Source organism: Falco rusticolus, chromosome 15 (genome assembly GCF_015220075.1).
Source record: "Falco rusticolus isolate bFalRus1 chromosome 15, bFalRus1.pri, whole genome shotgun sequence".
Taxonomy (NCBI): Eukaryota; Metazoa; Chordata; class Aves; order Falconiformes; family Falconidae; genus Falco; species Falco rusticolus.
In genome coordinates, this window is record NC_051201.1 from 10,441,109 (window position 1) to 10,455,617 (window position 14,509).

Consider the following 14,509-nt stretch of genomic DNA (forward strand, 5'->3'; position numbering starts at 1 on the left):
CTGTGTGTACGGTAAGGAAAACTCTTCAGAAAAGATCCCAGTCTCCAGCACAGTCACAAAGAGAGTGTTGTTCAGTACATCCATCCATGTGACAGGGAAGGAACTGCAACCGTACTGCAGGGCATCTGATACTTCTGAGGCTTAGGAAGTCGTAAAACCTCAGAAAAGTTTACAATACAAATCTTGCAAAATGGAGTCACTGTACCTTTTCAAAATAGGAACCATTCCTGCAATAGAACGGGCACATGGAAGGAAGATCAGAAAAACACTTCTGTTCAAAGCTGCGTAATATACAATTTTTATTTGAAATAGAAAATTGCGTGATTCTTGTGGAAAACAAGAGCTCTAGTCCAGAGAAACACTTAAAAAACCACATTAAATATAGACCACAAGACTTCCAATCACCAATTCAATGTATCCCAAGGAACTAAATAAAAACAATTTGAATGCAGTTGCTTTTAAACTTGGGGAGGCAGTGCCTTCTGGTGGAGAGGAAACAACAATGCTTTCAAAGAGATGCTTTCCGCCAGTACTGCTTCATACTCAGCAACTGGAAATGAAAATGCTATTATACATTCTGCACATTAAATATGCTTACTGACTCTCACAGAAACCAAGTTAAATCCAGAGCATTTAACTTGAAAAGGGTTTAAAAAAAGTACTTATTTAATTACTCAAACTCTGCCTAGCTCAGGATAGAAAAAAAAAAAAACAACCAACCAAACTACTGAAGACAAGTGTATTACAGCAGTTAAGGGAACATCATTTACATCCACTACCATCATTCAAATAGGTCTCTCTTGACTTAATCAGATGTAAAAGAATATCTGACAATACTGTTCTCAATTTACTACAGCATTTTAATCAGACCATATTAGTTTCCTAGGTTTTGTTTGTATCAAAGCAGGAAAACAAAATAATTTTCTTTATTGAGATACCTGAAATAGTATAAACCCCCTCAAATCTGGGAAAGAAAAACCCCTCTTGAAAACAGTAAGACCGACAACATGATACCAATCATTATTCAAGATACCCCAAGATGAATAATAGCAAACGCATCGTAGAAACTTCAGAAATCTGACGGCACATCCCTCACGAATTTCTGCTGAATGGGAATGAAGACCATAACCCCAGAGAGCTGAGATTCCCAACTCTCCCCCCTCCCCAAGCGTAAGCGGTACCAAACACCATGGATCACAGACCAGCCATCACTGAGGCCATACCTCACTCTGGTTGATCCATGCATGGAGGGAGAAAAAAAACTTCACTGTGGAGATGGTGTCGTGGATTGTTAATAATGCATATTGTCTGGCATTAATCTCTGGCTAGAGGCTGAGAAATGCTACAGCAAACAGCTTTCCTTAACAAGGGCATCGCTGAACAGGTAACTACTAGAGTTACAAGAAGATGAAAGTTATACTACTGTGTCCAACAGCGATACACAATTGAAGCAGTTTAAGTGCTGTTAGTGATAGGCTCTTAAAATGCTTTTAAAGACTCTCATTCAACCCCCATTCCCAAGCCTTGTTACATCCAAGTAAACCTGTTTCACAAGTGCTGCCAGACTACCTCTTACGAACAAACTGCAATCCAAGCAGCTAACAGAGAAGCTCACGTCAGTTAATACTTTTTCCTTACCTCCCGTATCTGTTTCTCACTTGAACTCCACTCTCAAACTTTTAATGGACAAAAAGTCCATTGCACATCCAAATGACTTGCACAAATCTTTTCCTCTCCCTTTTTGCTAGTGAGCTATGAATATTTTCTCCTCCACATAATTCATGTTAAGAAATCACATTCCATATGGTACGGGAAATTACTTTATTAAGAAGTAGGGGAAAACAACTTTGGTTTACGTTTTTTTGAACAGAAAATAGAGATAAGATGATGCACATAAAACGGGAAGCCAAAAAAAAAAAAAAAAGCCAGTTCATCTGACAAATCAATACTCTGGTACCTATCAATGCGCTCGAGCACTAGGAATGGCCTATTACATTTTAAAAATAATCACCAAGTGACGATGTGCTGTAAAAATCACACATCCACTACAGTGTGCTGATTTATCTATGAAACTCGTGGCTTATCTAGGTAAAGAGCCTTTTATTTAGGCTTTTGCATTTAATATAGCAAATGAATGCAAGTTTCCAGTGAACTATTTTGTTCTCACTATTTACACAAGCTACTGGAAGCTAACTGTAACAAGAACAGGTGTATCATTTGTGTCACAGGAGGAACTGACTCAAAGTACCACCAAGAACACAACCCACATTTATTCTTTAGTTTAATTTTCTACCAACAATAAAATCCTCAGTCTTGGAGTACTGTTTAACTGCAATATGGAAACAGCAGACAAACACTGCAACTTACTTAACTAGATAGATAACAAAACCACTGAACAGCAGAACAAGAGAAACACAAACTTTTTCTGAGACAATCATTCCATATTTATATTCTACGAAGTTCCATAATCAATTCATGCCACTTTTAACTTTTTTGTGCACCATCTTTACTGATCGTAAATTTTAGTCTCGTGAAAAGAATTTCTACAAAAAAGTTGTCTGGGCAAAGTAAGTGTTTCTTTTACCTCTTATCTTAAGAATTCTTTGAGCTGTATGTCAAACAAATTAAAAAAAAAGAAAAAAAAAAGCAGCTGAGAACGTGAAACTAATTCAGCTTGAAATAGGACACTACTAAAACTTTTCAGAAAAAATGTTACTGTGTTTCAAGCCTTTAGCTTCCAACGCTACAGAGGACATTAATATAACCACTTTACCAATATACCTCCTTTCTGCATTTCTTGACTCTTGGCAGTCTTCTTTTCTGCTCTGCTGTCATAAACGGGGAGGCAGAATTCAGATCTTCCCCAAAATAATTATTCAAATGTTATTATTTAAATAATACTTTATCATATTTGAGCCTGAATTAAATTAGAGTATTTGAACTGACATAACTTATTTGAATCCACACTAGCCAAGCTTTTAGCAAGGAACTTCCAGAGCAGCTCAAGCGATAGGACCAAGTACAAACAAACAATGCCCTTGGTATACTCTAAATAATTTAGTTTCTTTCAAGGCAGCCTGTTGCTTCCTTATGTGTGTCCTGCCTCCTGTTCTGGAAGCTCTTTAACAAAAGGCAAGGAAAGCTGCTCAATACCAGATGGAGCCTAGCGGCATCCACCCAGCACAGCCAAGAATCAGTATCTCAAATAGCAAACACAAGACAAAACGTTGGGTGGAGAAAGGCCACAAAAGCCTTGAAAGCAAAGACTTTCCAAGTTCCAATATTCAATTCCATTAAGAATGGCGAGCTAGCAAAAGGATTTCTGGAAACTGTTAAGAACTTGGTAATGAAGAAAGAATAAGGTAGGACCACTGTCAATAGATGCTAAAGGGATAATACTAGAAAACGTTTCCCCAGGGTCAACAAGAACTACTGGTTACTGGTGCTGAGTGTAATAGCTAGGGAGAGCACTGCGGACATCCAGCTTGGCCAGCTGTTATCTAGAAGGGTGCGTAGGGCAATATGGTTCTGCAAGCTGAAGTCAAGCATCGTATACATTCATGTGGCATTATGTTGCAGCAGGGCTTTACTGGAATGAATTTCACACTTCACTCTGCACCCTGTTTCTATGTTTTGACTGCCTGGTTTGCATATGTGCTTTATTATCCCAGTTTTTTCAATCCAGGCTATTGCAACACAGTGATTCCTAGTTTTCTAAGTGGCAGCTTATCTCCAGAAGCATACGCAGCAGGATTTTCGAAAGAAAAACTTTTTTGGTGTAGCTTTATTGATGGACTGTAGCCACAAGGCATTATACAAGCACATGTACTTTATATTGCCTAAGCAGTTACAGTAATATAGCCACACTTATAACAGGAATTTCTTTTAGCACGATTTGCTGTTAAGAGAATTACAAGCTACGGTGGTCAAAGTTTTGAGCACCGACCTGGGCTTAGGGGCAGTCTACAAGAACTCAGAAGACAGGTATCTGAGATGACACAAAGATTATTATTACACAAAGAGGATATTATGAAGATGATTAGGGGCCTGGAATATCGCCCTATGAGGAAAGGCTGGGAGAGCTGAGCCTGTTTAGCCTGGAGAAAGGACTGAGAGGGGATCTAATCAATGCATACATGTATCTTCAGGGTGAGTGTCAAGAGAACGGGGCCAGGTTCTTTTCAGTGGTGCCCAGCGACAGGACAAGGGGTGACAAACTGCACCACGGGAAGTTCCAGCTGAATGTGAGGAAGAACTTCTTTACCCTGAGGGTGACAGAGCCCTGGCACAGGCTGCCCAGCGAGGCTGTGGGGTCTCCTTCTCTGGAGACATTCAAAACCCACCTGGACACGACTCTGTGCAGCCTGCTGTAGGTGACCCTGCTTTAGCAGGGGGTTGGGCTAGATGATCTCCAGAGGTGCCTTCCAACCCTGACCGTTTTGTGATGCTGTGACACAAGTGTCCTACACAATGACAGAAAAGGAGCATGATGGAAGTTCGGGAGTGGAGACATGAGGGCCCCTCCCTGCTGTACCTGCACGCTGATACTGGCCCGAATTTCACCGCTCAGCCGTGGGATGGCAGCTGAGCCCTGCAGGCTGGGCGGCTCAAGTCTTCCTTTTCCCTCCACTCTTACTACAGCACTAGAGAAACTAGGAATTTCTACAATACTTTAATTTTGAAATCTTTTGAGACAATACTATTGGAATGTCTTCCAAGTTCCCAAACACGGTGCTAAAGCTTTGCCATAGCTGTAACAGGCTCCTCCACATTACATATATATATAATGTATATAATACACTCTTAGTGAAGGCTGAAAACACTTCTCTTTTCAAAAGTAAAATGCAAGTGCACGAACTCCGCGTTTATTTGGATTGCCATAAAACCTGCTGTGTCTCAGAAAAGTGTAAATTGGGTTACCTGCTGTATTTTGAGACTACAGCTGCCCTTCCATCTCCCAGAAAAATCTCACATACATAAAAGAATGCTTTTTCTCTTAAAAACTGTCAGATTCTAGGTGGTTTGGGTTTTTTTTAATATAACCTGGTGATCAAACCCAGGTGCCTTCAAACATTAAGTTTAAATTCTAGCTAGTAGGCTGTAGGTATAAGCCTTTTGGGAAAGTAATACTTAACATTCAGAAAGGATTATCAGCTATACAAATACGTCTGGATGTTCATAGGCCAAACTGACTCCGCTGCTCCCTAAGGTGAATCCAAGGAAGCTACTAGACAGTACGTGCAAGGTTTTAACACTCCAGCACAGCCAGCCACCAGCCCTGAACAAAAGCAGCAACCAGCCAGCATCAGGCTGAATCTACACTTCAGCTGAAAAAGAATATATGTTGCTAGGGTCTTCTCCACTGGAGGAATTTATTTTGGAGTCATTCAATACGAAAACAGAAAAAACTCTCAAGAAACATTAAAAACTATTTTCAGAAAGAAAAGCAGCTGCAGGAAACAATACTGCAGCAATGACTGCTTGCCAGTGCCAGATTCTTTCCTGCCATAGATATGCCAGGAAAGAAGGTTAATTTAGACAACATTGCTAAAGTCACAGGGTAGGAACGGCTGTAGTAGAGACAATTAAGATGTACCAGGATCACAGTCTAAGCCCCGTGAAAAACAGGGGCAAAAAACAGGACCTGCTGTTAAGACAAACACAGTACGAGAACGAGACCTGGCTTAGATACCACAGCAAAGCAGACAGCTCACTTTGTCATTATTTTTTAAAATGTGATTAATTTTTTTTTTTAAATTCGCCTTTTAAAAAATCAAACTATAAAAATATCAGTATTACAAGGGATTTAGACCATTAATTCACCTGATGTTTTGTTAGCACAGCAAAACTGGAAGAGTTGTTTTAAAGCCTAATGGAGTCTATTTGAATCAGAGTTGTAGTTACAACTTCTAAGTAATTCTTATCCAATCCATTCTCAAAACACTAATCTGAAGAAATACATTATTACAAAACAAGGTTGCAAGAGCTATGGAAGAAAAAAAAATAAATATGGATGCACAAAGACTTACACTTCTGTTCCATGTCTCTCATCTCTTCTGGAGGAATTTTCATCTTATCAATATGTTCTTGCAAGACACTGGCCCATTTCTGTAAAGACTCCATAACAGTCCAAGGTCTAGACATATCTGCAACAAAGACTACAATGGTGTCTTGCAGGGATTCTGCAGAAACTGCAAACTTCAATAGCCCTTTATGGTATAAGTCTCCATCCAGAATCCAAACATTACAGCGAGTATGATCTGAAAGGAAAAGGTAGTTGTAACTCAAGAGATGCCAACTTTTTGCTTTGCAAGTCTACAAGTAAACAGATGAGTACGTTCGTGTCAAACGGAAGACCAAAGCTCAACCACCAGGAGATCTCGCCTGTTTATTTTTAAGGCAGGTGCGTGTGTAAATCCCTACATGACTCATTTCACAGGGTTTTTTTCTTGGTTCAGAATCTTATCATTTTAACAAGTAATTTCTGTTCTTTGGCTTTTACTAAGGAAGGCTGACACAACAGTTTTTAGATACTGCACAATCCTAGATTTGCAGAATACACGTGGCACATATGTAACACCAAATTCAAAAGAGGGGGGTTACAGCTGAGTCCAGCAGGGAAGTCCGAGTGTCCCTCAGACACATAAGCTGGTTTAAAATACTAAAGACATCTCACAACAGAAATAAGCTGCAAACAAGATACAAGCAATAAGCAGCTTAGGTTTCTAGCACAGGAGTAGGAGGAGCAAACACAGGATAAGACCTACAACCTAACAAACTTTAAAGCTGTGCTACCTGCTCTTAATGCACACTGATTTAACGTTGGCTCCTACTTGCTGGCTCCTTACAGAATGAGTACTGGACAAATGATTTGGTATTGTAGTTTTTGTGTTTCTCTCCACACACACACCCCTCCCCGCCAGTGTTCTGATAGCAACTGGACATTTTTTGTTGAAATGCGAGGCAGGAGGGGGGAAATCAGCTGGGACAGACAGCTGGCATGAGTTTTACCCCAAACGTGAACTTCGACAAGAATCGAAGAAACTGAAAATGGAGCATCATCCAGGAATCATGTATCAGGTACTCTGAACAACCAACTCTGTCCCTCCCACCCCAAAAAAATTATTAAAAAGAAAATAATTACATTATCCTCAGAACTTCTTCCTGAAAAGGAACAACTCCATTTGTTTCTATCTTCCAGAGTCTTCCCAGTACCTCTTCTAAAGTATTCCCTATTCTACTACAGCTGTCCAGAGGGAACTGTGGCTCTCCATAGGTATTACAGACAAGGTACATGAATTCTGAAGTACATGGATCAGCAAACCAATCCCTGCGGAGTCCAGATTTACAAAACGGCTACTGAGCTTCGTAATTACTCTGCCTCACTATGTTTCCCTGCCCCGTGCTCCAAATCTTTTAACTTCACAAAATAAATCCAGTTGCTGTGGCTATTGTAACTTTACTCTAGGGAAGAATCCAAAAAACTGGCTCTAGAAAAAGGCACAAACTTGACCAGGGAAGTTGGAAGGAGAAGAAAGTATCCCTTCTAATCTGGTCCTGGATAAAATTACCGAACAGCCAAGTTACTGACAGATTACATCAAGATGCTATACGTGGGCAGTCTTCACTTAGCATTTCTTACGCTCCTACTTAAGTACTGTTAGGCTGTCAGAAGACATTCAAACATCAGTCACCACACAAATAGGCCAACAGTTACGCTTTTAGCTTCTCAGATCTATCCTTTGCAGCAAAGTTACAATAATTCTTTATGTAAGAAATGCATCTTTGCATATTTGTCAATTGTTTCTGCCCTCCCTTCTCCCCACTTCAGGAAACCGCCTCACTGATAGCACACAGGATTCTTACAGCACTAGATGTAAAATCTAAAGCGTTCAGAAGGCCTCTAAGGACACGGAAAGTCTGGTAAAAGTTTGGAAAAACACAATGTAATGTGAACACATTTACACGTTTACTATTACACAACAGTAAATGAAACATCTATGCTGCACCCTTATTCCCTGCATTCCAGAAACATCCTTTGTACATTCCCAAAAGCAGAAATCTACCAGTGAATAAAAACCCTGTGAGCGTTCTACGAGTTAAGGTCACTAACAGACATTATAATACCCTGTCTATGCACAAGTTTCTCTTTGAAGAAAATATGAAAGTTAAAAACCTAACTTAAGTCTATCTATAATCTATGAAAGTTTAGAACTCTCAGCAGCAGTTTCATAGATTCTCCTGGGTGAGTGCTTTGATTGCAGAAAAGAATTTTACACCTTAGCAAGTAACAAAAAATAATAAATATCCTAATTCACTCCTTCCAAGTCATCTTTTTAAGCCAGTATGTAGAAGTTACAAAGGTTTTGTTTGCTGAAAACCTTTGTCCTACTTAAGGATTTTGTTTCTGCTTAACATCTAGAATACAGACTGAAACCAGAATAGAGGTGGAACTAGAATGCAGTTGGAACTATCACTCAAATGAAATGAATCTGCTAGCAACAGTGGAAGTCTAGCACTCACATTAAAATATACTTCTAAAAAAAGATAACATTGTATGAAAATTAAAGGGTTTGCTCCTTTCTTACAGTAAAGAGGTATGGCTCGTGATTTACATTTGCTACAAATATAAAACACGCTTAAAAAATACAGTACTGGCTGTTCACAATTTGGCAAGGACTTGATGGCAAATTCAACTTTGTCAGCACCATGCCAAGCTCCTCATTAGTCATATGACATGAATGTTAACTGGGCCTTTCGTAGTGGCTATGACATGAGACACCAAAACAGAGCAAACAATTACAACAGCCTGTTGGACAAGCAGGTGCTACTTACTAAAGACTATTACAGTATCTGATAAAACTACATTTCTAAATCCCGTCAATATTTCCTTATCTCTTTAGCCATGAAAAAAGGTTTTCCAGCTTTGATGGATGTTACTGCAGATGGTTGATTCCGCGAACTGCAACTACATCTCCTGCATCTATTCAAAAGGTATCAGAGGTAATTAGATATCCCTTGTCCAAGCTGTGAAGAGAAGGAAAACCGGGGAAAATATTTTTCAAGAGAAGTACTTTAAAGATATTAACAAAAAGACAATTTTCCCATTAGAAACCAGTGTACCAGCAGCACTTGGCTCAACCTGGAATAACCAGTTCAACTGGAATATGCATATGATATGACTGGGGCCAGTCCAAACCTGAGGCACAAAACCAAGACTGCTTGATTCTGTTACAAGTAAAAACACAACAACAGACTGGCTCTTCTTCGCTGGCACATTTGGCAGAGTCAGGACAACTGTACTGCATCTGTAATGTGAGGCAGTTCAGCTGAAAGTTCTCTGTGGTCTCTATAATTGCCAGCTAACCCATACAGTACCACTACAAAACCAGTCCATGCAGTTTGTCTCATTGGCTTGTTCCCTCTGCACCACCACTGCCAGAGACTCTGAAAGCTACTCCAGAAACATGTACCCTTTAAGAAACTTATGCAGAGCCTCTCTTCTACCTCCTACAAATTAAGATTCTCAGCTCTCAAAAGCAGACTAACCAGCACAGACACAAAACATCTGCTCATCACAAAGGCAAGCAAAAAATTAAAACTGTCCACACTCCCTGAGAAACCCCACTAACAGAGGGCTCTCGGGCCTGAGCTCCAAGGTCGTTTAATATAGTGAGTTAACTTTACAGCTAGTGCTATAAGTACTTTCATCCAGATGAACTACGGTGTTACATATGCAGAAGCCACCATATGCTCCAAGGATACTGTACCCAAGGCTAATGATCTAGGAGAACGCGCTCTCTCTCTCAGGATTGCTTCTCAGGCATCCCCAAACCTCTTCTTGAAAAAACACCTTAACCTAGGCAGAATTTGGGATAGTACCCTAGGAAGGAGATTTTTCAGGCAGGGATTCAGTAGCAGACCTAAGCTGTCCCAAGACCTAGGGACCAATGTACTGCACGCTACATAATTACCAATGCAATGGTGATTTGTATCTTGCCATCCAAGCTAGGTACCAGCCACTGCCAAGAAACAAGCAGATGACAGTGAAAACCAAAAAGTTAGTGGGCACCTGTATTAGCCGCAGGGGTCCTTCAAAAAAAGAGATGCTTTCTATGCATTTCTTTAACTTCCCTACAAAAAAAAAAAAAAAAAAAGAATAATTTAACCAGTGACCTAATCTTTAGGGGAAAAAACAGAAGTAACTGTAAACTAAGATATGCATGTAGCTATCTAGAGTCATTCTACTTAATATGTAGGAGAGGCCAGATTCAAATATCCCTTAAGGAGGAAGGGGAGGGGCGAAATGGGATAAGAAGCAACATAAAACCATTTTCCTTAAGATTTTTGAAGGGAGGTGGGAGGCAGATAATGACTTGGCACTATGACCAAAATACTTCTCCTGGAAGGAATAAACTTTTCCGAAATGAAGAGGAAAAAGGCAAAGAGAGCAAAGAAATCTTCTAGCACCTGGGAAAGAAGTTGAAAAGATCTTCTCACTCTGCTACAGAGTTTCAGTTACCACTGCTGATTTGAGGCCCCTGGAAATCCTTGTGGTTTGCTGGTCCTGAATAGGCTGGGGTGTAATGAAAAGCAGATACCTTCAAAAATGAACATGTGATCATAAGCTCCCAAATGCCCATCTGGAGCTTCTTTATGGCTTCCAAGAACTGTGGGTCAACTATAAAGGCTTTGTTCCCAAATCTGTATCTGAGCATACACACATCTAAAGCACACAGAGTTTAAAGAAACAAACTCAAACCTGTCCTAGAGAAGGAAGAGTGTTATCTCTGCCTGCTGGGAGGTCCTGACCCACTTTGCTATTTATTTTGCTTGCTGATGACACTAATGAGACAGAAAGGAAAGAGGCGTGTATTATTAGATCCTAACACATCCATTAAGGGATGCATGAAGACCTGAATTCCACAGCTGAGCCTGGTAGGCAAAAAGGTCTCTTTTTCTCCTGCCAGCGCTGCCTAGGTTCTTATGACAGGCTTCTTCTAATCACCTCAAATACTTACCACTTCCAGATTCGCAGGACCAGCCCCAAAATATTTCCAAAGCAGGGACATACTTAAGGCTTGATAGATAGAACCAGGGAAAATAGCACACCGAACATTTTTCTGCTTGTAACGCCATCTCCTTTGATGTTGCAAGAAGCCTGATGTCGCAGGCTGTCTTCACACTGCTAATCATAGGGTTTTTCTTCCCCTGAAGTATTTATGCAGTACTGAAGAAGACCGTGCATGGTGAGAAAGAACTCACACCAAGAACCTCAAGAAGCCAAGAATGGCTCAGCACTTAAAATTACAGCACAACAAATTTTTAGGTACTGCAAGATTAGGTGGCCACTGAGGACACAGGCAATGTACTCATCTTTTGACTGCACCTAACTTAGTATCCAAAGACAGTTTACTACCATGTGTGCACAGGACCCATCTCCATAACAACCAGTCACATATGGTACTTAATCACTCGTGCAAGCCTTCAGTACATTTCCATTTCCAAAATACCATTATAAGACCTTCCTAGTTCATTCGTTTACAGGAACACAGATGAACCACCACCACTGCTTCCCCATTCTGAACACAAAACTCAGAAATAAGTAAAAAATGGGGAATGACAGTCTTCTTATTTGTGAAGACGGAAACTAACACAAAGAGGTCCAGCAGTTTATGCAAAATGAGACAAGCAGAGGCAGATTTAGGAGCAAGCATAACGAACTCACTCCTCATCTCTTCCTGTCCCTATCCTAAAAACCAGAGTATTCCGATCATTAGACCTGCTTTTAAACAGTCTCCTGTCATCATCCCTCTCCCATACAGTAGAGAAGAGCAATCATCAACAGCAACAAAGAAAAAGACAAGGGCAAAGAGACAAGCTCCAACTTGCAAAAAGGAAATAGTAATGCTGACTTTAAGTTCTGTTCTTTGCTCATCCAATTCTAACAAAACACCTCAGATACAGTTAACCAAAATTCCACGCACAGCCCCCCCTAAGACCCCACACCTAGAAATCCATACCGCAAATTAAATTCTCACGGATGTATCATTTACTTTTATGGCTCTCAAGCAGTCACACCAAATGACAACGTATCTGCCAGCAATACACCGTCAGCAAATGTATCTACCCTAAAAGTAAATGGATCCTGACAGCCGCTCAAATGTACTTTTTCTCATACACAGGTCAAGCTGTAAGAAGGGCAAGAGAGAGAATGTACACTGAACGCAAAATACATTTCACTTCTAAGAAATTGATATAGCCTCTAAAATATACGGAACAACACTGGAGCAAGCTACTTCGGCGTAATCCAAAGCACACTGACAAAACCACAGTTATTAAAAAAGCATGTTGGTTACTTAATTACAGTAAAGAGATTACATATAAAATGAACTTACCATCCCTGTCTTCATCGTGAATATTTAGATACAAGTATTCCAGCCCTCTTCCTTTCTTGCCATGCTCTGCTCCCTGTATTTTAGCCATAAGTGTGGTTTTACCTGAACCATCATCACCTGCCAGTAAGTTTTTACAGAAAAAAGAGAGACTTTCAGAATTAATTTTAACTTTGTAGAAAAGATTTTTCAAAGCACATTTAAGCAATGAGAAGTACCTCCTACATTTTTTTAGACCATATTTATTTGTTTTCTTCCAGCTAAACCCAAGGGCTTATGAGAATGATGCACTTAATTATTCTCTATTACATTCCATTTGTTTAAATATACATTATAAATCTAACAGCACAAACCAAAAAGAAAGTAAATCTATCAGCCTGAAGACAATAATACTGTAGATCGTATAACATAACCTAATACTGATACGTCAGTTTGTGCACATCGTTGTTTTAAACACTCTTTGCTCCTAAAAAAGAAAAATAAACCACCAACCACCCAGCTGCTTGCATATGTTACTTACCAAAAACCAGAATATTCTTGCCTGACGGCAATTTAGATCTTGACCGGGTAGAAACTTCGCTCAGTATGGAGGACCTAGGAAAAGAGCATCCATCACTGTGGCCGGGCGGCCCCGCACACGCACAGCCCAGGCGCGGCCCGGCTGACAGCACCCATGAGCTCAGCACATCTGCACGGGCCAGCCCAGCTACAACCTTCTGTTTACAAACTAGCTATGATGCTACGGGTAGATCTTTAAGTTCACTGTGGAAGGCCAAGGGCACGCCGCCTTTTTGAGGAAAGGCCCGGTAATTCCCAAACACGTGCGGTACCATTCCCTGTGCTTCTCCCTGGGAAGAGGTCACGTTACTGGGAAGCACCACTTCTCCGCTGATGACTAACCCTGCCACAAACCATTACTGTACTTCACCATTTCCCCTGCCGCGATGTTTTTAAAAGCGTTCTCTGAGATAAGCGACGGCAAACCATGCGCTGCAGCCCACCCTCTGGGGCGCCCCACATCTGCTCTCCCGCGCCCTCGCAGCACTGCCGGCCCCCGCACGCCCCCCGGGCCGGGCAGGCCCGCGTTTCCCCCCGGCCGCCAGGCAGCCGGCCCCGCCGCGGGCAGGGACACGCCGCGGCGCCGCCCGCCGCTGCTGTCACCGGGGCCCGAGCGCGGCCCCGCCGACGCCCACCGCTACCCCGGCCCGGTGCGGGGCCCGGGCCCGCCGCAGGAGCGCCGGGGCGGCTGGCGGCGCAGGGAGACCCCCGCCGTGACAGGCGCCCGACGCCCCGCAGCAGCCGCTCGCCGCCGCCCGGGTGCCGCGGCCAGGGGGGCTCCGCCCGGCACGGCCGCTCACCAGAGGTTCTGCCCCTCCTCCTCCTCGCTGGGGAGCTCGGCACCGCCGGGCCCGTCCGGCCCCAGCAGCTTCTTCTCCACCAGCACCGGCGCCATCTTGCCAACTGCAGCCACAAAGAGTGACCTCACCCGGGCCCGCCGAGGACCCCGCTCCTCCCTCGCCCCGGCTCGGCGGCCTCGCCGCCCCGCGCCGCCGGCCCCGCCGCGCCCTGCCGCCGCCCGCCGCCCCTCGCCGCCCCCCGCCGCCGCGGACGCGCCGCTTTCCGATCAGGCGGTACCCGGGCAGCCCCGGCAGCGCCCCCCGCCCTGGGCGGTGCCTCCCACCGCGGGTGGGGCCGCCCCCGCCGGCGCCCCCTGGTGTCGGCCGCTGCGCTCCCCGCCCTGGGCGCTGCGAGCAGCGGGGCGCTGCCCGGCCCCGGCCCCGGCCCCGCTCCGGCGGCAGCGAGCGGGCGGCACGGCGCTGCTGCTGCCCCGGCTGGCAGCCCCGCCAGCGCTGCGCGGAGCGCCGCCGCGGAACGAACGCCTGCTTTTCGGTGAGGTTGCCCGCTACGGGTTATTCCCTACTAAAGCAAGCTCCGCTTCCCACCCGAGGTCTTACATGCCGCCAATAATTCCTGTTCTTCTAACAGAACCACAACGCAAGTCCCAAGTTTTTTTGTAAACGTCCTTTCTTTTGCGATTTGTCCGTCAGTTCAGCTTTTCAAAGTGCAAAAGATCACGCTGGGTAGCTTAAGCTGCCTAAAAACATTAATTATTC

General features: G+C 43.1%; 1 protein-coding gene across 2 annotated transcripts in view; it reads right to left on the bottom strand.

Moving 5' to 3' along the window:
- The window catches only part of DYNC1LI2 (dynein cytoplasmic 1 light intermediate chain 2), a 28,730-nt gene extending 14,694 nt beyond the window's left edge, over positions 1–14,036 (bottom strand). Inside the window, exons 1-4 of one of the 2 annotated variants that reach the window (XM_037408950.1) lie at positions 13,754–14,036; positions 12,916–12,989; positions 12,399–12,515; positions 6,030–6,260 (exon numbers count right to left, since the gene is read on the bottom strand). In XM_037408950.1, coding sequence (XP_037264847.1) covers positions 6,030–6,260; positions 12,399–12,515; positions 12,916–12,989; positions 13,754–13,848 — 517 coding nt within the window. In that variant the 5' untranslated portion in view covers positions 13,849–14,036. The remainder of the gene's footprint in view (positions 1–6,029; positions 6,261–12,398; positions 12,516–12,915; positions 12,990–13,753) is intronic. The other variant, XM_037408951.1, reaches the window with a different exon arrangement.
- Positions 14,037–14,509: the final 473 nt, after the last annotated feature.